Consider the following 23,719-nt stretch of genomic DNA (forward strand, 5'->3'; position numbering starts at 1 on the left):
GACAGAAAAAGCTGTTGGGCATCACTGCACCCTGCCTCTTCTTCCATTTCTCCAATGCTGCTTGGCTGGCCCCCTGTTTCCAAGCCAAGAGATTCAGAGAACAGAAGTAGAGACGGCTCCTGTCCTGGGCTCTCTGTCTGCCTGGGCAATTTGGCAGGTGGTGAAGAGACAGATGGCTGCTCTCCAGTGCTCTGTGTCTGAGAGGATGTGGCACTAATGGAAGTTGATGCATTAGCTGCCATCCATCCGACAACAGCTTCAATTTGTTCTTCACGCAGCAGCGGTGTACGGCGCTCGGACACAAAGCTTCGCATGAACGACTGTTGCCTGGTGAAAGTGGGTGCTGATGAGTCACCGGTGCCCGCAGCAGGCACAGAATCCCCACGTCCCCTCCCTGCTCCGCGCCCACGCCCACGCCCATGTGCCTTACTCACTGCCTTCTTCATCTTGGTTGACTGATAAAGATAAGCAGAAAAGTACTAACGGATTTGTGTGCTTATTCCTGAGCAACTCCTCCTAACAGGTATAAGAAGCACTAATTATCTAAAGTGTGGACTAGACTTTAATATGAGCTAATGTGGCCTACAGAAATGTAAAGTGGTGTAACTGGTGTGTTTGGTGAACTTTATTATTTATTTATTTTTTGGGGGCTGAACTGACAACAGATAGAGCTGCAGTCACACGGAGACCGTGCAGACAGACGTAAACGGCGCTACAAGGCCCAAAAACCCTCCTCTACTTTATCCTATGTAGTGTTTTTCCACAAATTAGCTGGAGACGGGTGGAAAGACACTAATAGGATTTTTTTGAATAAATTAGCAGCAGACTACACTATTTGGAAAAAAAAGAAAATTGATTTGGCGGTATGACGCAGTGAAAAACCCTGAGCTGGAGACAACCAGGCTATAGCTGCTCACAGATTACAGGGCGAGCTGCAGTCACACGGAGACCGTGCAGACAGCCGTAAACGGCGCTGCAAGGCCCAAAAACCCTCCTCTACTTTATCCTATGTAGTGTTTTTCCACAAATTAGCTGGAGACGGGTGGAAAGACACTAATAGGATTTTTTTAAATTAATTAGCAGCAGACTACACTACTTTGAAAAAAAAGAAAATTGATTTGGCAGTATGACGCAGTGAAAAACCCTGAGCTGGAGACAACCAGGCTATAGCTGCTCACAGATTACAGGGCGAGCTGCAGTCACACGGAGACCGTGCAGACAGCCGTAAACGGCGCTGCAAGGCCCAAAAACCCTCCTCTACTTTATCCTATGTAGTGTTTTTCCACAAATTAGCTGGAGACGGGTGGAAAGACACTAATAGGATTTTTTTAAATTAATTAGCAGCAGACTACACTACTTTGAAAAAAAAGAAAATTGATTTGGCGGTATGACGCAGTGAAAAACCCTGAGCTGGAGACAACCAGGCTACAGCTGCTCACAGATTACAGGGCGAGCTGCAGTCACACGGAGACCGTGCAGACAGCCGTAAACGGCGCTGCAAGGCCCAAAAACCCTCCTCTACTTTATCCTATGTAGTGTTTTTCCACAAATTAGCTGGAGACGGGTGGAAAGACACTAATAGGATTTTTTAAAATTAATTAGCAGCAGACTACACTACTTTGAAAAAAAAGAAAATTGATTTGGCGGTATGACGCAGTGAAAAACCCTGAGCTGGAGACAACCAGGCTACAGCTGCTCACAGATTACAGGGCGAGCTGCAGTCACACGGAGACCGTGCAGACAGCCGTAAACGGCGCTGCAAGGCCCAAAAACCCTCCTCTACTTTATCCTATGTAGTGTTTTTCCACAAATTAGCTGGAGACGGGTGGAAAGACACTAATAGGATTTTTTTGAATAAATTAGCAGCAGACTACACTACTTGGGAAAAAAAAAAAAAAAGGAACAGTATGAGGCAATGAACCACCCTCCCTGAACTGAATACAACCAACTATGGATGGCCTATGTGGCTGCACTCAGACTGGAGACTGGGCTGCACTCACACACACACACACACAGACCCTGCAGATCGCTGTGAAAACAGCGCTACAAGGCAAAAGCAAGGTGAATAGTAGGTGAACACAGCGGTTGCTAAATTAGCCTTTGGAAAGCACAAAGAAGCAAATCGCTATCTCTAAACTGTCCCTCAGTCAGCAAACAGCGTCCTGTCACTAACTGAATTCACAGCAGAGTGATCGCAAAATGGCGCCAGCGACTTTTAAACTGCATCATGACATCATTACACCAGCCAATCACAGCCTTGCCAGTAGTTTCATGCCCTCCATGCTAAACAGGATGTGCCCACACTTGGAATCAATCTCATTGGCTGAATTTCTGCTTTTTGAATCTTAGAACTTCCGATTCCGGTATCCGATACGCGGCAAGTATCGGAATCCCGGTATCGGAATTCCGATACCGCAAGTATCGGCCGATACCCGATACTTGCGGTATCGGAATGCTCAACACTACTGATAACAACTTCAAACAGGTGCCATTACTACAAGTAATGAGTGGAGGACAGAGGAGCCTCTTACAGAAGAAGTTACAGGTCTGTGAGAGACAGAAATCTTGCATATTTTTAGGTGACCAAATACTTATTTTCCACCATAATTTGCAAAATAAATCTTGCGAAATCAGACAAGGTGATTTTCTGGATTTATTTTCTCATTTTGACTCTCATAGTTGTGGTCTACCTATAACATCAATTACAGGCCTCTCTCATCTTTTTAAGTGGGAGAACTTGCACAATTGGTGGCTGACTAAATACTTTTTCCCCACTGTATAAGGGTTAAAATTTGACCAGCGATTTTTCATTTTTCCAACAAAATTAGCAAAACCATTTTTTTAAGGACCACATCACATTTGAAGTGACTTTGAGGGGCTTGTATGGCAGAAAATACCCAAATGTAACACCAGTCTTAAAACTGCACCCCTCAAGGTGCTCAAAACCACAAGTTTACTAACCCTTCAAGTGCTTCATGGGAATTTGTGAAATGTGAAAGGAAAAACTGAACATTTAACTTTTTGTCACAAAAATTGTATTTTAGTTCCAATTTTTTTTATTTTCACAAAGGTAACAGAAAAAACGGACTCCAAAATTTGTTGTGCAATTTCTTCTGAACATACCAATACCCCATATGTGCAGTAAATGTACTGTTTGGGCACAAGGCAAGGCTCGGAAAGGAAGGAATGCCATTTGACTTTTTGAATGTAAAATTTCCTGTAATAATTAGTGGACCCCATGTTGCGTTTGGAGAGCCCCTGATTTGCCTAAACAGTGTAAACCCACCCCCCACCCAACAATTGACACCATTTTGGGAGCTAGACCTCTGAAGGAACTTATATAAATGTCTGGTGAGCACCATGAACCCCCTGGTGTTTTACAGAAGTTACCAACATTGAGCCATGAAAATTAAAAAAAAATCACATTTTCCCCACGAAAATGTTTCTAGCCCCAAACTTGGCATTTTCACAAAGGTAACAGGAGAAAGTGCACCATACAATTTGTGCAATTTCTCCCGAGTACGTCGATACCCCATATGTGGGAGAAAACTGCTGTTTGGGCGCACAGCAGGGCTCGAAAGCAAAGGAGTGCCATTTGACATTTTGAGTGTAAAATTTTCTGGAATAACTAGCGGATGCCATGTTGCTTTTGAAGAGCCACTGATGTTGCTAAACTGTGTAAACCTCCCATAAGTGACACCATTTTGAAAACTAGACCCTTCTATGAACTTATCTAGATGTGTGATAAGCACCTTTAATTCATAGGTGTTTCAGAAAAGTTTCTAACATTAAGCCTGCAAAATTAAAAAATAAAATTAAAAAAATCAAATTTTGGGCTCACAGTGGGGCTCAGAAAAGGAGTGACATTTTGGAATGCAGACTTTGATGGAATGGGTTGCCGATGCCATGTCTCGTTTGGAGAGACCCTGATGTGCCTTAACAGTGAAAAAAATAACAAGTGACACCATTTTGGAAGCTAGACCACTCAAGGAATGTATGTAGATGTATGTTTAGTAACTTGAACCCCCAGCTGCTTCACAGAAATTTATATTGTAGAGCCATGAAAATAAAGAAAACACATTTTTCCCACAAAAATGTTAATTTAGCCTCAAATTTTACACTTTCACAAGGTTGTCAGGAGAAAAGGGACCCCAAAATTTGCTGTACAATTTCTCCTTAGTACACCAATATCCCATATGTGGTCCAAAACTACTTTTGAGGCACAGTGCAAAGCTCAGAAAGGAAGAAGCGCCATGTTGGAGTTAACATTTTGCTGGACTGGTTTGAGAATGCAGAACCCCATAAGTGATCATATTGACACCACCGGTGGGTCACAGAATGTTATACCATTGGGCTGTGAAGAAATAATAATTGGCAAATAGCTCTCCATCCTTCCAGAGCCTCGCCATATGGCTAACTAGTTCTGTTATACAGGATGCATCCTGGAGTGCAGGATTTTCTCTAAGGCTAGGATCACATTGCGTTTATGGCTGACCGCTAACGGACAGCGTTGCACGGGGAAATTAACGCCGTGCAACGTGTCCGTTAGCGCTCCCATTGCCCGCAATGTTATAGCGCATTGCTAGCGCGTGTCATTTTCGGCATGCGCTAGCGATGTGGCGGTCTTTTGTAGCGCACCTCGGACGCTGCTTGCAGCGTCCGCGGCGCGCCCGAGGTCCGTTCCCCGCTCTCGCAGATCAGGGATCTGCGCTAGCGGGGACGTTTAACGCGACCCCGAAAAAGACATTGCGTTAGCGCAATCCGCTAGCGCTTAGAGCTAAACGGATTGCCCTAACGCAATGTGACCCTAGCCTAATAGTTTGTGAACGCCATATACAGAACTACTAAGTGCTAGCAGTGCAGAATTCCCCCATATTGAAAATTATACCCCTTTGGGAAGTTATCTACAGGTGTAGTGACAATTTTGACTCCATGGGTGTTTTCCAGAGAAACAAGCAGCAGTGGGTGTTGCTGAGTGAAAATTGCAAACTGCCATTGTAGTGCCCATACATTGTGCCCAGCTCATGCACCTGTAATTTAGGAGGGCTCTCATTGCTACAGAAATGCCAAACACGTAGACACTAACTGCGGTTTTGGCACACTGTCGGACTCAGAAGGGAGGTGGGCAGTTAGATTGGGAGCACAGAATTTGCTGACTTTCGTTTGGGAGGCGAGGGCCATTTTGAATTTCCAGAGCCTATAGTGGGCTTCAACATTACTGGTAACAGATGATGGGCCCCAGTGGGGAGCTGCTTTTTTGTGAATTGAGTTGAAGCTTTTATTGGGAACATTTTACGTAACATTTGGGATCACATAAGTGATTAGACAACTTTATCCTTCGGATCGGTGCAATTACAGCCATACCAGATTAATTTTTTTTATGTTTGGATGCTGTCACACACCAAAGACACCTTTTTTTTCCAAAAACTAATTTTTGCATTGCATCATCATAATTTGAGAGCTAAAATTTTTCCATTTTTTCACGAAGAGTTGATGTTTTTATTGGCATCATTTTCTGGCTCATTACATTTTTTGATCGCTTTCTATTCCAATTTTTGGAGACACAACAAAAAACAACAATTCAGAAAATTTATTTGGAGACTTTTTTTATCCCGTCTCGTGTATGGTAAGATTGATAAGGCAGCTTTATTCTTCTGATCAGTATGATTACCGTGATACCCCATTTACATCTTTTTTTGTTTTGGCGCTTTTACACAATAAAAACTATTTTATAGAAAAAATAATTATTTTTACATCACTTTATTCTAAGAGCTATAATTTTTTTATTTTTTGGCTTATGGAGCTGTATGGTGGCTTGTTTTTTGTGTAACAATATGACATTTTCAGCTAAAGCATTTTTATTTACATTCGTCTTTTTGATTGCGTTTTATTCCAATTTTATTCCAATTGTTTGTACCAGCGTAAAAGTAAAAAAAAAAAAAACGTACATACTCACATTTCGGTGTCCTTCAGGTCCCTTGACGTCTGCTACCCGCTCTGACTGTCTGCCGGCCGGAAAGTAAGAGCAGAGCACAGCGGTGACGTCACCGCTGTGATCTGCTTTCACTTTACGGCGGGACTCAGTCAGAGCGGGAAGCAGACGGCAAGGAACCTGAAGGACACCGAAAGGTGAGTATGTACTGTTTTTTTTTTTTTTACTTTTACGCTGGTAACCACGGTAAACATCGGGTTACTAAGCACGGCCCTGCGCTTAGTAACCCGATGTTTACCCTGGTTACCCGGGACCTCGGCATCGTTGGTCGCTGGAGAGCTGTCTGTGTGACAGCTCCCTAGCGACCACACAACGACTTTCCAACGATCACGGCCAGGTCGTATCGCTGGTCGTGATCGTTGGAAAGTTGCAGAGTGTGACAGTACCCTTAATTATAAGGTATAAAAATGCAGAGCATCGCTATACCTTATGACCTGTCAGTGCTGCAGACACAAGTTAGATCATGCACAGTGCATAAGCAAACTTAACTTGCTAGAGTCTCCCTTTCCATCCATTTTCCCAATCTGGTCAGTATCAACATTTTTTATTTTAGACATAATGCCAACCCACCTTCATGGAGCATTGATTGTTGCGTATACCAGGAAGTCCCATCATTCGGCAACGGTTGCCATGGTAATGTGTCCCGGCATCAGTGGTTGTGGTGGTAATATGATTAATATGGTTGTATACTGTGCTTTTGCACATGCCTAGAGACAATGTTTCGCTGACAGCCAGTTGTTGCCTTGGTGACGCGCCCCCGCGCCTATTGCTCATGTCCTGAAGCCGCATAATGCTATTGTCCGGCAATTTACCATGGTCATACATCCCGGCATGCATAGTTAGGGAAAGTGCTTTTTGTGCCACATTACTGACTGCCGGTTGCCAAGGTGAAACATCCTTGTGTCCGGGGTCAAGAAGGGTGCCTATTATGCATAGAGGTCAAACATCATAATTTTTTGCTGGTCATCAAGATGACGCAAAAGGTTAAAATTGATGGCTCCCTGTTCACGCTTCTCTCATCGTGACCATGGTAACGTGTCACATCAAACAGAGGGAATCATGTTTGTTTTCTTCACTTTCTATTAAGGTTTTAAATAGCAGGTTTTTTTGGCGGGAAGAGGCAGGGAGGAGAGAGGGGCAAGTGTGGCAAATGTGTGTACGGTATTATACACACTTCATAGTCTATTCCCTTTATATACATTCATCTCCCCTGAGGAGTCCCTCACTACAGGTTGATGAAACGCGTAGAGCGGGTTTCTACAAGAACATTTTTAGAGGGATAGGTCATATTTGGGCACCGTCCTTATCAGGACAGCAGATATTGCATTGGGCATGACAGAGAACGTAGCTTTACCTATTTCCTTTTCTCTCTTCTGCATGTTTTTGCTGATTTAAAACTTCTAATGGTAAGATCCAACCCTTTTTAATTGAGCACTGGTTCACTTTAATGTCTGTATATGTCATTGCGAGATATTGGCTACCCATATTTTACTCTTGAATATTAAAAGTTATATTTTATAGGTGTGTTCACCTTAGTCAGACTTTAATGAAGCCCTTTTTATTGTCACCTGTTTTACCCAAGCTATCAGGTATTTTCTATAACAGGGAATGGAACAGTCTAGACTTTGATTGAATGTCCACAGGCCAGCCTTCCAAACATAGAACTTGCCAAGCCACATTAGACAGAGCCACTGACTTAGATGCTAATCGCACTGAGACAGCTGAACGTCAGCTAGGAATGCTGCTGACCTCTGCATCATAGTAATAGTGGCTAAGATATTTTCCCCTGCTGTTTTAATATTTAGTGGGCCTTTCGAACGGTCCAGCCATACCATCATGGACCATTTTTAAATGGCTGGATTAAAAGAACCTACAGTGGATTCCCAAGCTGTCTACTTGAAACTATTTGCCCCCTGTCAAGGGGGCCTTTTTGAGCTTCCATATTGTCAAAGGGTAAGATTGGCTATCTTGATGCATCTGAAATGGCCACATCAATTTTAGGAGCCTTGTCCCATATTGTTGAGGAATCCTTCTCAAAGGAATAGTTTTGCTTTGTGGATGAGGGTAAGAAACTATTCCATTCAGAGTTTTTTTTATTTTTTAACTCCTTTAAATGAGGGGGAGAACTTTAGTATTTACAGGAAGGGTTCACCGCTTCTCCAGATAGTCTTCTCTATACATGACTGACATAACCTCTCTTTGTGTTAATAGAACCAGGGATTTCCAGCCAAACTCCCAGGCTAGTACTCGTCCCGCCTTAACTGTGTAGCTAATGCTATCTGACCAGGGTAAACCCATTTTTAGAATGGACGTTGACCCCCTGAATTTGATAACCTTGCCTTGCACAGTGAACATTCCCTGAAATTGTTTTTTGTCACATACTTCCTAGGTTTTCCCTAACAAGGAAAATGAAACCCCAATTACAAGGTGAACATTCAAAGGTCACTTATCGGTACCGTATTATGAGGAAGAATATTTCTTCTGAATGGTCCCCTTTGAAGGTTGTGGATTTGTCCATCCTGCCGGCACAGTCCAACTTTCGTGGTGGTGCTGCTGAGGTGGGTCTCCACAGGATGTCACCTAGCCCTTCCTCGGATGGGCTTACTATAGCTTTCATCTACCAGTCAATGCCCCACCAAACACAGCACTGCCATTTAAATTCGATGACTGCCCTGCCATACCATTGATGTGTGCTTTCACAGACCTGCATGCCTTGCGAATGAGCAAGCTCGGGACATTATGTCTGCAGGCAGACACATCAGTTTACTATGCTGCCGTCAAGTGTCTGATCACCAGCTGATTGCTCTTGAAGTTACCGGCGTGCTCATCATCAGGGCGCGCTGTAACAGATCTGCATATTTTGCACATGCGCAAGTCCAGGACATCGAGGTGGCCAGAAGACAAATCAGTTTACTATTCTTTCAGCGTCCACCATCCACTCACCAGCTGATTTCCTCTTTGTAACCGCTCTGGCACCTTCATGAGCCACCTGCTCCAGCCACAGCAGTGCCATACCACTACCAAGATGACTTGGCCAGGGAATGGGTAAGTCTTCATGTTCCATGATGGTCATTCCCTTGGACATTGACAGAAACCAAATGATGCATTGGAGAGGCGCCGCCCTTTTACTCTGTAGGTTTCCTGTCCTTAAAGGGTGGATTCCTTCTCTCAAGTGGCGCAGTCATAGGTGATAGAAAAAAACTACTGAAAACTTAGTTACCCTTTACATGGTGTCTTGTAACTGATGTTTCAGCATGTTTATTGGTGTGTTACCCTACTTTCCTTTAATTCTAGATGCAACTCAAAAAGAGCCTTCCAAATCTGAATTAACATTGTTTATCATATTGGGGCTCTCTGGCTTTATAATCTTGCTTACAATTATTATCAGCATTTACTACAAAAGGTAACATTTAATTTTTAATAAGAGCATAAGTAAATGTTAGTGTAAATATAAACAGATTACTGAAAAATAATGTTCAAATTAATGGACATAAGTAGTGATGGGCAAACCCATGGATGTTCTGACCCGGCGGGTTCGGTCGAACATCTAAAACAAGTTTTGTTCGGGTACCAGTCACTGCATGACATAGCGGCAAATATGGGGCTCTGATCGGCAGTAAGATCATTACCGCCTGTCAGAGAGCTTCGGTTCCCACACTGTCAGATGCCTAGTGTGAGCCAGCATCTGTGACCAGTGGTAAAAGAAGAAAACTACTCCCACCTTGGGTGTGTATTTTAATGCACTTGTTAATAAATAAAAAAAATATAGATGAATAAAATGGCTTGGGGTCCCCCATAATTTTCATTAGTACCGCTGTCTTTCCTTCTGCTGCTTATACCACCTCACAGCTGTTTATTTAGCCTTTACTGGTTATTATAGGGGAGGAGACTTCCGGCACAGGAATCCTTTTTCAGTTAAAAATTCTTTCTTTATTTAAACAACTTCAGCGATAAAAAACAACATCATGCGGACCCCCCATAGGCCTGACGTGTTTCAGACCCGTAAACACAGTCCTTCCTCAAAAACAGCTGACATGTCCCCAGAAAGATGTGGGCTCAGCGCCAGAGCCCACATCAAGGTGGGGGATACTGACATCGGCGTACTAATACGTGCGATGTCAGAAAGGGGTTAATTATAGCACAGCTGCCAGTTGATGAATACTTCCATTAGCGACGCCTGCTTTCTCTGTTATCAGCGACAGCAGGCATAAGCTGATGAGTAGTACTTCCTGGAGAAGTCCGGGTTTGGGGTCCGTATCTGAACACTAGGTGTTAGGTACGGACTCTGAACTATACTGTTCGGGTTCGCCCATCTCTATACATAAAGTTTATAAGATTATTTCTGTTTAAAACATATGTAGCTAGTTCAAAGGGAGCTCTAGAAATCCATAAGTAATATCTTATGGCAGCTGCAGTTGCAAGCAATTTAGAAGGAAAATAAATTTTGAACATACTGTAATGCCGTTCATGCAGCCACTTAAAAAAAAGAAAAGACAGAAGAAAGAGTCAAGGCAATGTTAGGCTACGTTCACATTTGCGTTGTTGGGCGCAGCGTCGTCGACGGATACCGACGCATGCGTCATGCGCCCCTATCTTTAACATGGGGGCGCATGGACATGCACCGGTATGCGTTGTAATGCGTTTTACGACGCATGCGTCATATTGACGCACAAGACAGGGCGCAGAGGACGCTACTTGTAGTGTTTTCCCTGCGCCAAAACTCCTGATCTTTACTATCTTATGACAACGCATGCGTCGCAAAACGCTGCGTTGTGTACATGAGTTGTTGGTTGCATCGCCAATGCTGCGCCCAACAACGCAAATGTGAACGTAGCCTTACATAGCAAAAATTCTGTATTTAGCCCAAGCCAGATTTCTCAAACCTCGAAAATCAATATCAAATATCTCTGTTCTTCTAGGATATTGAACAATTGTTTTCCTCGGATTCCAGAGCCAAAAAATTACTTGAATGAAGCCCACGGTTTGTAAAACAATTGCAGTTATTAAGGTAAGTGTTTCTGAGATCAACATGTAATCTTGCCGTATGACATGGAAGATTTTGCCTTAGTATATTTTGGAGAGATTTTATCATGAGTAAAAATTTTAAGTCACTTTTGAAGCGTTGCCATTATTTGAGTCAAATTTGTCAAACTGTAACACAATGTTTAATAAATTTGATCTATCTTTGGATATAACACTTTGGCAAATTTTTACATCACACCTCTAATGAGGTGAGCTCTGACTTTTAAAAAGTTGCAGTTTCCATCTCTTTTTGAAAATTTGTCAAAATAGGTGTAAACTAAAAAAAAAATATTTCTTTTTAGCAAAAACAGCATGCTACTAAATTTGTAATTTTTGATACCAAAATACTGCCAGAAAAATCTTGATAAATTTCCCCCTATGTATATGCATTTCAGTATTTACTGCTATGGCTTTTCCAAAGCCTCCTAAATCTTCTAAAATATCCTATAATCTAGCTTAACTAGCAAATGAATGGAACCATTTCACTAGTTTTGTCTGCATTATGGTTTTTTCAAAATTCAGATTTTGCTTTCAAGGGAGGCTAAAAGTAGCTGCAGCATTAGATGTTGTCTGATCAGATTCACTTTAACTTAGTGTGAGGTCACTTGAATGACAAATCTGCTAAATCCCGCATTCTAGGACATCAGCAATGCAAGGCACTGGAAGAAAATGACAACTACTGCACAATATATTTAACATATGGATCTTAAAGAAAAAAAAAAAAATAGCATTTTAGTGGCAGATGCTCCATGTACCAACATCAATTCCAGATATTCAACCCACCATATAGCTTTATAATTAAAAATGTCCCATTAACCTTTGACTTATGTTAACTACTTACGCGTAGTTGTGAATACCTTTTTTATTGTACCTATTTTTAATTTGATATTTTTACAGAATTTTTTATTAATATGTTGCTCACATAACCAGTGTTGGAAGGTCCTTTTATTTTGCCTGTTCCTGAATCCCAATGTTCCCTCGTATGTTATGTGCTTTCAATAAGGCGGCCAGGTAGTAATTTACCGATATTTAGTTAGAAAATTAACCCAATATCTGCAGGTATATAGCACTTTTGCACATGACAGGTTCATTTTAAATACAACTTGGAAAATAGCTAAAGCAGGGGCACCCATTTGTCTACAGCTTGGTTTCGGAGTTTTTGCCTCTCATCAGTATTCAGTAGAGTTGTGTATAGCTGGGTGAGATGCATTTATATTCTTTACACAGGGCAAATGTGATACATTTTGTTATAAAAACTAAAAATATACCAAATGGCAATAAAGTACCTTTTGGTTTTATTTTTGCAGAGAACGGATATAATGACTTCCACTCTTTGAACATCACAAACAGAAGAATACATTAGTCTCGAGGATAATTCATGAAAAAGGAGAGAGCAGAACAAGGCCAATTGTTTGACTCCATGTAAAAGTTCAAGTCTTCTGAATGGATTACAATGTGTCAGATTTTAGAAATAAGTAAACATGTATTCTTTATCAGACTCTATTGTTTTGTTTTTAATCTCATTTTATTTAAAGATAAAAACAATAATGGTGAAATCATAACCAACCTAGCAGGAAATCAAGCTCTTTTGTAATTTCATATCCCTCAAAATACGAAAATGGAAAATGGTGAAGAAAATGATAATGGCAGATTCCTTATGCTTTTATAAATTCCACAGAGCATTGACATTTTGTTTTGACTAAAACCATAGTAAGCTTGAACACACTATGGCCAATTACTGTATAAAAGTGGTGGTGAGGTCATGAGTCTACTAAAATAATCCCCTGCTAACAATGAAACAAAATATAAAATACCATGCACCCCCTTAATTGGATTTGAGCCCAGAATCACTAAGGCTACTTTCACACTAGCGTTGTGTGACGTATGTCGCAATGCGTCGTTTTGGAGAAAAAACGCATCCTGCAAAGTTGCCCGCAGGATGCGTTTTTTCTCCATAGACTTGCATTAGCGACGCATTGTGACGTATGGCCACACGTCGCATGCGTTGTGTCTTGGCGGACCGTCGGCACAAAAAAAGTTCCATGTAACTTTTTTTGTGCGTCGCGTAAGCCATTTTCGACCGCACATGCGCGGCCGAAACTCCGCCCCCTCCTCCGTGGACATTACAATGGGGCAGCGGATGCGTTGAAAAACTGCATCCGCTGCCCCCGTTGTGCATTTATTTCACAACGTGCGTCGGTACGTCGGGCCGACGCAAGTGTGAAAGTAGCCTTAGCCACCATGCTGCCTTTCTTTTACTAAAGGTTTTCTTCAACAACTTTACTTTCTTCTGGAAGAATGCATGAAGCTGTAACCATTGTGGGTCATGATGGTCTGCCATGGCCTGTTGACATATCATCATGCATCTTTTTTCAAAGTTGGCTTTTTGTGGCATAGATGTAAGAGACCTCTGCAAGCAAATCAGTTTAAAATTGTTACATTGTACAAAATACATTAAAGTGTGATGTGCCGCCTCTGAAGCCGGCATACACTGCCATAGCAGAGCTGTTATGTAATGCCATCATACATCATAGCAAAGCAGTGCAGGACTACATGGAGGGCTTTGGGGTGTGCATTATAATATATGGAACACTATGGGGCATGCATTACACTATGCGGAGGACTATGGGGTGCCTTATACTATACAGAGGACTATGGGGAGTGCATTAAACTATATGGATGACGGTGAGGTGCATCATACTATATGGATGACTATGGAGTTATTATTATTATGCTTTGCTTATATAGCGCTATCTTAATCCGCAATGCTTTACATACATTGTCACAGCTGTCCCCGTTGGGGCTCACAATCTAAATTTCCTATCAGTGTCTTTGGAATGTGGGAAGAAACCGGAGTACCCGGAGGAAACCCACGCAAACACGGGGAGAACATAACACTTGCAAGGAGTTTGTATCCTTGGTGGAATTTGAACCCAGGACTCCAGCGCTGCACAGCGCTAACCACTGAATCACCGTGCTGCCCTGTAGTGCATTATACTACATACCCATTATGCGTGATTCACCCCAGACCAGTATATTTAATCCCATCATGCATATGCCCCAGATGCGTGTATCTAATCCCATCATGAGTGATTCGCCCCAGATCAGTGTATCTAATCCAGTTATGCGTGATACGCCCCATACCCGTGTATCTAATCCCATCATGAGTGATACTCACCAGACCAGTATATATAATCTCATCACGTGTGACACGCCCCAGATTTGTCTGAGACCAGTGTACCTAATCCCATCAAGCAATTGCTTTCCCTTGTGTTTAAAAGTGGAAAATATCAAACCTTTATAAATTATTTTTCATATTTTACGGCATTAAAAACATTAACGATAATATTTTAAAAAATAAAATAAAACATCAATGCATTACATTTTTCCAATTGATGAAATTTATTTTGATGGCACAGTCCCATCAGTACAAGAACTTTTCGGCGGGAGCTGCACTGCATAGGTTTTCATGGGCGAGCAGCTGTATGCAAACCTTATATCCTCAAGCACAATGCCAATCATCAGATGCAGTGGTGTAAAGCACACCACCACTGAACGCTAGAGCATTGAAAACTTGTTCTGTGGAGTGATAAATCATACTTCTTTATCGGACAGTCTGATGGATGAGTCTGTTTTTGGCGAATGTTGGGGGATTATTACCTTCCTGACTGAATAGAAAGGATAATGCTATGGGATTGTTTTTCAGAGATCAGTCTAGGCCCTTTAGTTCCATTGCAGAGTTGGTCTGGTGTGGTTAAGACTAGAGATGAGCAAATTTGTTTGGGTTCCCTCTTATTCGGCAAGCTATAGTGCTTACCAAATAAGCTGCAGAGGGAACCCGGATACATGGAGCGAGCCGGCTGATCAGCTGATCGGCGCCACAACTGCATATGTCACGGCTGTGTCACTGTCAGAGCACATGCATGGAGAACCTGTTTGTTGGGCTCTCCATGCATGTACTGTGACAGTCATACAGCCGCGACACATGCAGCTGCAGCGCTGATCAACTGATCAGCCGGCTCGCTCCAGAAAGACAGGTTCCATCTGCAGCTTATTTGGTAAGCGCTATAGCTTGCCGAATAAGAGGGAGCCCGAAAAAATTAGCTCAACTCTAGTTAAGACACAGGTGTTTCTGCTCTCTAGCACCTTTGATCACATAATCACTGGGAAGGAAGAATAGCTGTCAACACTTCCAAAATGGTGCACACCGCCAATTCAGCTGTTTACACAGTGACCCAGAAGGAAGAGAGAGTATTAAATCAGTTCTGCCTTCTTTATGAAAATTGGGCCATATCTGACAGCATGGTGGTCAAGAATACTGCTTAAAAGTCACCAATGCTCTTATCACTCGATAACAAATCTTGTGCAGCTGTTTACTCTGTAATGATGTTCTTAAAAAGGCTTAATAAAGGACCGAGCAGGTCTGAAACATGTTGCCTGGGAGCACAGCAGATATTTTTTTAATTTGATTATTAGGTCAGTACTATTATGGTGATATTAAAGTTATGTTTTTGTTTTACTATTTTAGTGGTTTAAAAAATTGAGAATTATGTGTCGCCAATTTCTGAAACCTGTAACTTTATGTTTCTATTCACAGGCTTGTGTGAGGTCCTCTTTTTGTGCAAAGAGCGGATTTATTTTCTTGATCCCATTTTAGGTTATTTGCGACATTTTCATTATTTTTATTGCATTTTATTGGGTAAGTCCAACAACCGAAAAGAAACATTGTATACTTTAAATAATTTTATATTTTATAGATTGCACTCTCACAAATACAAGGATACCAAATGTATTCATTTTTTATTTCTCATTTTTGATTTGGGGAAAAGGGTGATTTAACCTTTCATAGATTTCATTTTCATTTTTTAATATTTTTTAAAACATTTTTACTTTAATTTTTTAGTCATCTAGAAACTGCAATTATTTAAACAATCATTGAATTTGTTTCAATATATGGTTAAATTGACCTTCTCTTTATGAAGTCCAGCCTGGGTTAGGCTTCATTGGACGATCAGCACAGTAGTGATGGTAACTCATCAGCATGAACATCATGGAGGAGGGGGTTGATGGGATCCCATACATTAAGTGACCCCTTCAATCAATCGGCTCAAGCCTTCTTCTTCAGCAGAGCCTATGAGCCCAGTGACTGGCAGTAGGAGTTTCTTATGATGTACAGTGGCTTGCAAAAGTATTCACCCCTTGGCATTTTTTTCGTGTTTTGCTATCTCACAACCTGGAATTTCACTTTGATTATGCCACTCCAAAACATTTATACGTTTCCCCTTAAACCACCCGAGTGCTGCTTTAGCACTATGCTTTAGGTCATTGTCTTGTTGGAAGGTGAACCTCCATCCCAGTCTCAAATCACTGACAGACTGAAACAGGTTTTGCTCCAGAATATCCCTGTATTTCGCACCATCCATCTTCCCCCTTGACTCAGACCATTTTCCCTGTCCCAGCTGCTGAAAAAAAAAATCCTCAAAATCTGAAGCTACCACCATATTTCACTGTGGGGATGGTGTTCTTGGGATGATGAGCTCTGTTGGTTTGGTGTCAGACAGTGTGGTAGCCAAAGAGATCAATTTTGGTCTCTTCTGACCACAGTACTTTCCTCCATACAATTGGGGAGTCTCCCATATATCTTTTGGCAAACTCAAAACGAGCCTCACTATTTTTGTGTGTAAGTAAAGATTTTTTTTTTTGGCCCACTCTTCCATAAAGGCCACCGCTATGGAGTGTATGGCTTACTTATATTTGTATGGACAGATAGTCCAGTCTCTGCTTGGAAATTCTGCAGTTCCTTCAGGGTTACCTTTGGTCTCTGTGCTGCCTCTCTGATTAATGGTCTCCTTGCCTAGCCTAAAAATTTTGGTGGGCGGCCCTCTCTTGGCAGGTTTGTTTTGGGATCATGTTCATTCCATTTGATGATCATGGAGTTGTTGGTGCTCCAGGGATCATCAGAGATTGGGGGATTTTTTTTTTAATAACCAAACCTTCACTTGTACTTAACTTTGTCTCCTACTAGTTTGGAGACCACCTTGGTTTCATGGTGTTTAGTTAGTGGTGCTTCTTGCTTTATGGGGTTGCAGCCTCTGTGGCCTTTCAAAAAAAGGTATGTATATACTGATAGACCATATGACACTTAGGCCTCCTTCACATGTCCTGGTGATTCCTGTACTGGAAAAAACAGTAATGGTGAGATCCGTGTGCCATCTGTATTTATGCATTTGACATCCTTGTATTTGTATGGCATCCATGTGCCGCGTACTGGCGCCTGGGAAAAGCAGTACAGTGAGCTGTTCCCAGGCGCAGAGTGATGAAGGTAGCTCTCATCATTGTCGCCTGGGCTCCCCGAGATCAGCACGACCAGGCGACAATGAAGGGAGTTGTATTTGGCACTCACTCCTGCATTTCAAATGGTTTATAACAACGATCAGGCTACTGAAAGCTAAAGTCCCATATTAACGAACAAAAAATGGAATTACATGCGATCAAAAAGACGAATGTAAATAAAAATGTTATCACTGAAAATGTAATTTTGTCCCGCAAAAAACAATCCACCATATAGCTCCATCAGTGGAAAAATAAAGTTAGAATAGCTCTCAGAATAAAGCGATGCAAAAATATATTTTTTCTATAGTTTGTGTAAAAGCGCCAAAACATAAAAAATTGTATAAATGTGGTATTGCTGTAATCGTACTGACACGAAGAATAAAGCTACCTGATCAATTTTACTACATCTAAAATGGTATACCCTCCTCCCACTAAAAGAAAAAAAATCCTAAATTGCTGGGCGTTGTTCATTATGCCTCCCAAAAATCGGAATAAAAAGCGATAAAAAAATGTTATGCGACCAAAAATGGTACCAATAAAAACATCAACTCGTCCCACAAAAACATGCCCTCTCTTGACTGTCAGCCGAAATATGGAAAAATTATAGCTTTCAAAATATGGTGACGTATTGCAATAAAAAGCGTCTTTTAGTGTGTGACAGTACCAAACAGAAACTATATAAATCTGGAATTGCTGTAATCACACCAACCCAAAGAATAAAGTCATCCTATCACTTATATTGTACCAGGAACAGCGTAAAAAATATATATAACCAATTCTTCACCTGCTATTGATTTTTTCATTCTGTGTCCCAAAGATCGCAGTAAGGCTCGGCGCACATTTATTCTGCACTCTGCGTTGAATGCTTACACCAGCGTTTCCGTGTAAATCTCTGATGTGATTCAGACAGAATCCCCGACGGAAGATTCCCTATAATGAGACAGATGGAGGAACTGTGGACGCTGTAGGACCTGTGATCTGGCGGTGTCCGTCTTTTTAGGATTGCATAAAAGTGCCGTCGACCACAGTTCTGTGCACCTCTGAAAAGAAGCAAACCGCTAAAGAGAGACCAGTTGAGTCCAGAGTAATTCTGCTGCCTCATTACAGTGAATGGATTTCTCAGGGGTTTCACCTGAAATCATATCATTCGGAGATATAGATAGACACCCCAAAGTAAGTGCTCAGCATACAGTTGAGACTTTGTGTGAAAAATGTTTTTTTCATTCTCACAAATCAACACTGCAAAATTCTGTGAAGCACCTGGGGGTTCAAGGTGATCACCATACATCTAGATAATTTCCTTGAGGGGTCTAGTTTCCAAAACGGGGCCATTTCTAGCGGTTTTCCACTGTTTAGGCACACCAGGAGCTCTCCAAACACAACATGATACCTGTACACAAGTCCATCAAAGTCTGCGTTCCAAAAAGGCCCTCCTACCTTTCTGAGCCATGACGCGTGCCCAAACAGTAGTTTTCCCCCACTTATAGGGTATCGGCGTACTCGGGAGAAATTGCACCATACAAATTGTTGTGCAATTTAAAAATGTGGCTAAAATAACATTTTTGTGGGAAAAAGTTAAATGTTCATTGTTTCCTTGCACATTGCAAAAAATCCTGTGAAGCACATGAAGGGTTAATCAACTTCTTGAATGTGATTTTGAGCACCCTGAGGGGTGCAGTTTTTAGAAAGCTGTTAAATTGGGGTATTTTCTGTCATATAGGCCCCTCAAAGTTACTTTAAACGGGATGTGATCGCTAAAAAAAATGGTTTCGTAAATTTTGCTGCAAAAATGAGAAGTCGCTGGTCAACTTTTAACCCTTCTAACTTCCTAACAAAAAAAAATTACACGTTTCAAAAATTGTACTGATGTAGAGTAGATATGTGGAAAATGTTATTATTAACTATTTTGTGTGACATAACTCCCTGATTTAATTAAAAGTTTGAAAATTGCCAAATTTCCGATTTTCTCAGAAATAAACACAAGTCATATTGAAGTAATTTTACCAATATCATGAAGTACAATATGTCAAGAAAAAACACAGTCTCAGAATCAGTGTGATCCGTTGAATCATTCCATAGTTATTACCACAAAGTGACACAGATCAGAATTGTAAAATTTGGTCTTGTCATGAAGGTAAAAACAGGCTTGGGGGGAGTAAAAGGGTTAACCTTTTGAGGGCCGGGCAATTTTTCATTTTTGCACTTTCTTTTATTTCCTCCTCTTTATCCGAAAGCCATAACTATTTTCTTTTCTGTTGACATAGCTGTATAAGGAGTAGTGATGAGCATACACTCATTGCTCGGGTTTTCCCGAGCACGCTTGGGTGGTCTCCGAGTATTGTTAGTGCTCGGAGATTTAGTTTTTGTCCAGGCAGCTGCAGGATTTATGGCTGCTGGACAGCCTGAGTACGTGTGGGAGTTGCCTGTTTGCTAGGGAATCCCCTCATGTATTCAGCCTGTCTAGCAGCAGCAAATCATGCAGCTGTGTCAACAAAAACTAAATCTCCGAGCAGTTACAAATACTCGGAGACCACCCGAGCAATGAGTGTACTCACTCATCACTAATAAGGAGTTGTTTTTGTGGGATGTGTTGCACTTTTGAAAGACACTATTTTGCCTTAAAGTATATAGAATAACACGGAAAAAAATCAAGTGTGGTAAAATGGTGATAAATATGCAGTTCCAACATTGTTTTTTTTTTTTTGTTTTTCTTGAGTTCATAGTGCAGAAAAAAATATCTGGAAACCGGATTCTCAAGATCAGTACAATTATGGTCTCCCAAGTTTGTGGAAAATTTCTATTTAGTTTTGTCGCCAAATCCTGAGATCTATATTATATTTAATGTTCTATTAATGGAGCCGTATGGGTACTTGTTTTTTTGCATAATTAGCTGAGGCGCATGTTGATATTTGGATCCTTCAAACGGAACCTGAAAACCCATCTCTTCAAAAAAGCTTACAACCTGTAATGACCACACGGCCACCTCAACACCATCGAAGCTACTGCAACCCCCGACCTACTGTCTCCTTCCCCATAATCCTGCAGAATGTAAGTCTGCAAGGGCGGGTCCCCTTCCCTCTGTATCATTCTGCCATTGTTAGTTTTGTTTACTGCATATTTGTATTTTGATATAACCCCATCTAATGTACAGCACTATGGAATTAATGGTGCTATATAAGTTAATAATAATAATAGATACCATTTTGGGGTAGATACAACGTGTTGATCACTTAATGTATTTTTTTTTGTTTAGAAAGGTATGGTCCACAAAAATACACAATACTGCCATTATGATGATTGTTTTCTTGTTTCAGCATTTACAGATTGTTTTAATTTTCTATATTTTATCTATACACCACACTTTTATAGACATAATGATACCAAAACAGATGTTCTGTCCTTATTTTTAAATGGGGAAAAAGTGAGGTGTTTAGAATTTTTGTAAGTTTTTTTTAGCTTCCTTAGGAGACTTGAACTTGCGATCTTCTGACAGCTTATACTACACTGTGTTCCAAATTATTATGCACAAAGAGTTTAGGAGTGATAAGGTTAGAATTTTTTTGTTTGTCATTTAAACTCATTGATGGTGATGTGTGTCAGGGCTCTTTATATCACTGAAAACAATTGCAGATACCTGTGCAAATTAGTTTGGCAGGTGTGTCCAAATAAAGGCAAGACTACTTAAGAAGGCTGTTCCACATTATTAAGCAGCCTACATTTTTTGCCAAAATGGGAAAGAAAAAGGATGTGTCGGCTGCTGAGAGGCAACAAATTGTGGAGTATTTAGGTCAAGGCATGACTGCAATCAACATTGTCAAGACACTTCATCGTGATGATCGCACAATCAAGAAGTATGTAGCCGATTCCCAGCACACACGTGTGCATGCTGATAAGGAAAAATTGAGAACTCTTTCCAACAGGCAATTGCGTAAGGTTAAAAGAGCAGCTGCAAAAATGCCTTGTCATAGCAGCAGACAAGTTTTTGAAGCTGCTGGTGCCTCCAACGTCCCCAGAACAACAAGATGCAGGGTCCTTCAGAGGTTTGCAGCTGTGTGTAAGCCATCCTGTCGACCACTTCTATCCACTGCACACAAGCAGTGGGCCAAACGATACATGAAGACTGACTTCCAAACTGTTTTGTTCACCGATGAGTGCCGTGCAACGCTCGATGGTCCAGATGGATGGAGTGGAGGATGGCTGGTTGATAGACACCCCATGAAAACAAGGCTAAGGCGCCAACAAGGAGGAGGTGAAGTAATGTTTTGGGCTGGAATCATGGGGAGAGAGATTGTCGGCCCCTTTATGATCTCTGAAGGGGTAAAGATGAACTCCATAATCTATGTGGAGTTTCTAAAACAACACTTCCTGCCATGGTTCAAGAGGAAGAACCGTGCTTTCTGCAGCAAGATCATTTTCATGCATGATAATGCACCGTCTCATGCTGCAAAAAACACATCTGCATCTCTGGCTGCTATGGGCATAAAAGAGGACAAACTTATGGAGTGGCCACCATCTTCCCCTGACCTCAACCCCATTGAGAACCTCTGGAGCATCATCAAAAGGAGTGTCTATGATGGCGGGAGGCAGTTCACATCTAAGCAACAGCTCTGGGAGGGTATTCTGTCCACAAAACAACTGAAGCAGAAACCATCCAAAAACTGACAAATTCAATGGACAAGAGAGTTCAGAAGCTTCTTTTGAACAAGGGGTCCTACGTGCAAATGTAACATCACCTAGAATAAAGTTTTCACTTGAAAACTGTTTGATTTCATTTTGTAATAAGCTGATAATGCTTATAACTTCACAGTTGACCATTTTTTTGTTCTAAATAAAAAAAAACGGTTGAAAACTCTGCTGTGCATAATAATTTGGAACATGCATTTTGAGTGTTTATTTTTTTTAAAAAGATACTGTTTTCATAGGCAGTTTGTTCCAAAACATTGTAATTATACTAGAATAGTAGATGACTGGAAAATAACAAAGACTGCAATTCAGATAGGTAATTTAGAGAAAATATGAGGAAATATTATTTGCATAATAATTTGGAACACAGTGTATATACCATAGTATTGCAGTATATTGTTCACCTTCTGAAGCGGGCCAAGATGGCAGTGAGTGAGGCCTTTAGGCCCTCAGCTGTCTTTGTCTTTAGAATCTATTATTTTTGCTTGTAGACTGGTAACTTTCTTCAAAATTGTTGTATGAATAAACAAGTTCCTTGTGAAATTGCTTTCAATATGTTATTCTCAGAGAGAAGGCCAGGGGCATTTGATGAAGAATAAAACTCCTGTCTTATCTCATATAATGCTGACTAGTGATGAGCCAGCGTGCTCGTGTGCTACAGTAATAGAGTATCTTCGGCGTGCTCGAATACTATGTTCGAGTCACCGTGGCTGCATGTCTCGCGGCTGTTCGACAGCCACAACACATGCAGGGATTGCCTAACAAACAGGCTTATCCCCAGCGTGTATTGTAGCTGTGGAACAGCCGCGAGACTTGAAGAAGTGGGGACTGGAGCATAGTATTCAACCACGCCGATATTCTATTCGCACACGAGCGTGCCTGGATAACACCTTATACAAGCATGTTCTCTCATCACTAATGTGGGCATAAGGTGCCACTTCAGTCTCTGTTTTGAAAGGTTTCATATTGGAGATGTCAGCTCATGAGGCACCATTACTCACGAAACAGAGACCTTCCGCTTGTGCGGTTTTGTGGCTGTAGTGCAGGCATGCTTCATCCTCTAGGACAGGGGATAAGTCAATATGACGTCTTGTGGTTGCACTGGAGCTCAGAGGGGATCACAAACTGGAATGATGATTGCTGCGGGGTCCAGTGCGCAAATGTGATGTGTTCCAATTGGTCAGCCTTACCACACTCATTGTGTGGAGCCATAACAATTTTTTATACAAGGAAAGGAAGGCCATCTATGCTGTGTCAGCTATTAATGCAGGGGGCGCCAAATGGTCAGTGACACCATGCTTAGCCACACTAGAATACTATGGAGACATTATTCTATAGCTTCACCCATTGTATTCTAGGAAAAAGACAATGAATAAAACTGTATAAAATTGGTATAAACAGAAGACAAAGACTGACCCTTTCTTTCAGCTTATGAATAGTTGTCGCTAATGAATTATGCTTCTATGCTTCTCCTTTAATTTTTCCCTTTATACGGTGTATGTTATTTGCAATTAACGCATTGTCTCCTGGATCATTGCATGAATCCAATCTATGTTTTGTACACGTTACCCTTTCCATTATTTACCATTCTTTCACTAAAAGTTATCATCCACTTTAGATAAGAGGAGGATAAGCACTCTTTCGGCCGACAGATTGCTCTACAAATGCATGAACAGCTCGGCCAGAAAA

At 41.3% G+C, this 23,719-nt stretch overlaps 1 protein-coding gene across 2 annotated transcripts in view; it reads left to right on the forward strand.

Moving 5' to 3' along the window:
* The window catches only part of LOC143818012 (granulocyte-macrophage colony-stimulating factor receptor subunit alpha-like), a 94,577-nt gene extending 82,065 nt beyond the window's left edge, over window positions 1–12,512 (forward strand). For both annotated transcript variants that reach the window (XM_077299463.1, XM_077299464.1), the window contains 3 exons: window positions 9,287–9,395; window positions 10,912–11,000; window positions 12,322–12,512. In XM_077299463.1, the coding sequence (XP_077155578.1) occupies window positions 9,287–9,395; window positions 10,912–10,981 (179 nt within the window). In that variant the 3' untranslated portion in view covers window positions 10,982–11,000; window positions 12,322–12,512. The remainder of the gene's footprint in view (window positions 1–9,286; window positions 9,396–10,911; window positions 11,001–12,321) is intronic.
* The last annotated feature ends 11,207 nt before the right edge of the window (window positions 12,513–23,719 follow it).

This window comes from Ranitomeya variabilis, chromosome 3, assembly GCF_051348905.1.
Source record: "Ranitomeya variabilis isolate aRanVar5 chromosome 3, aRanVar5.hap1, whole genome shotgun sequence".
Classification (NCBI taxonomy): Eukaryota; Metazoa; Chordata; class Amphibia; order Anura; family Dendrobatidae; genus Ranitomeya; species Ranitomeya variabilis.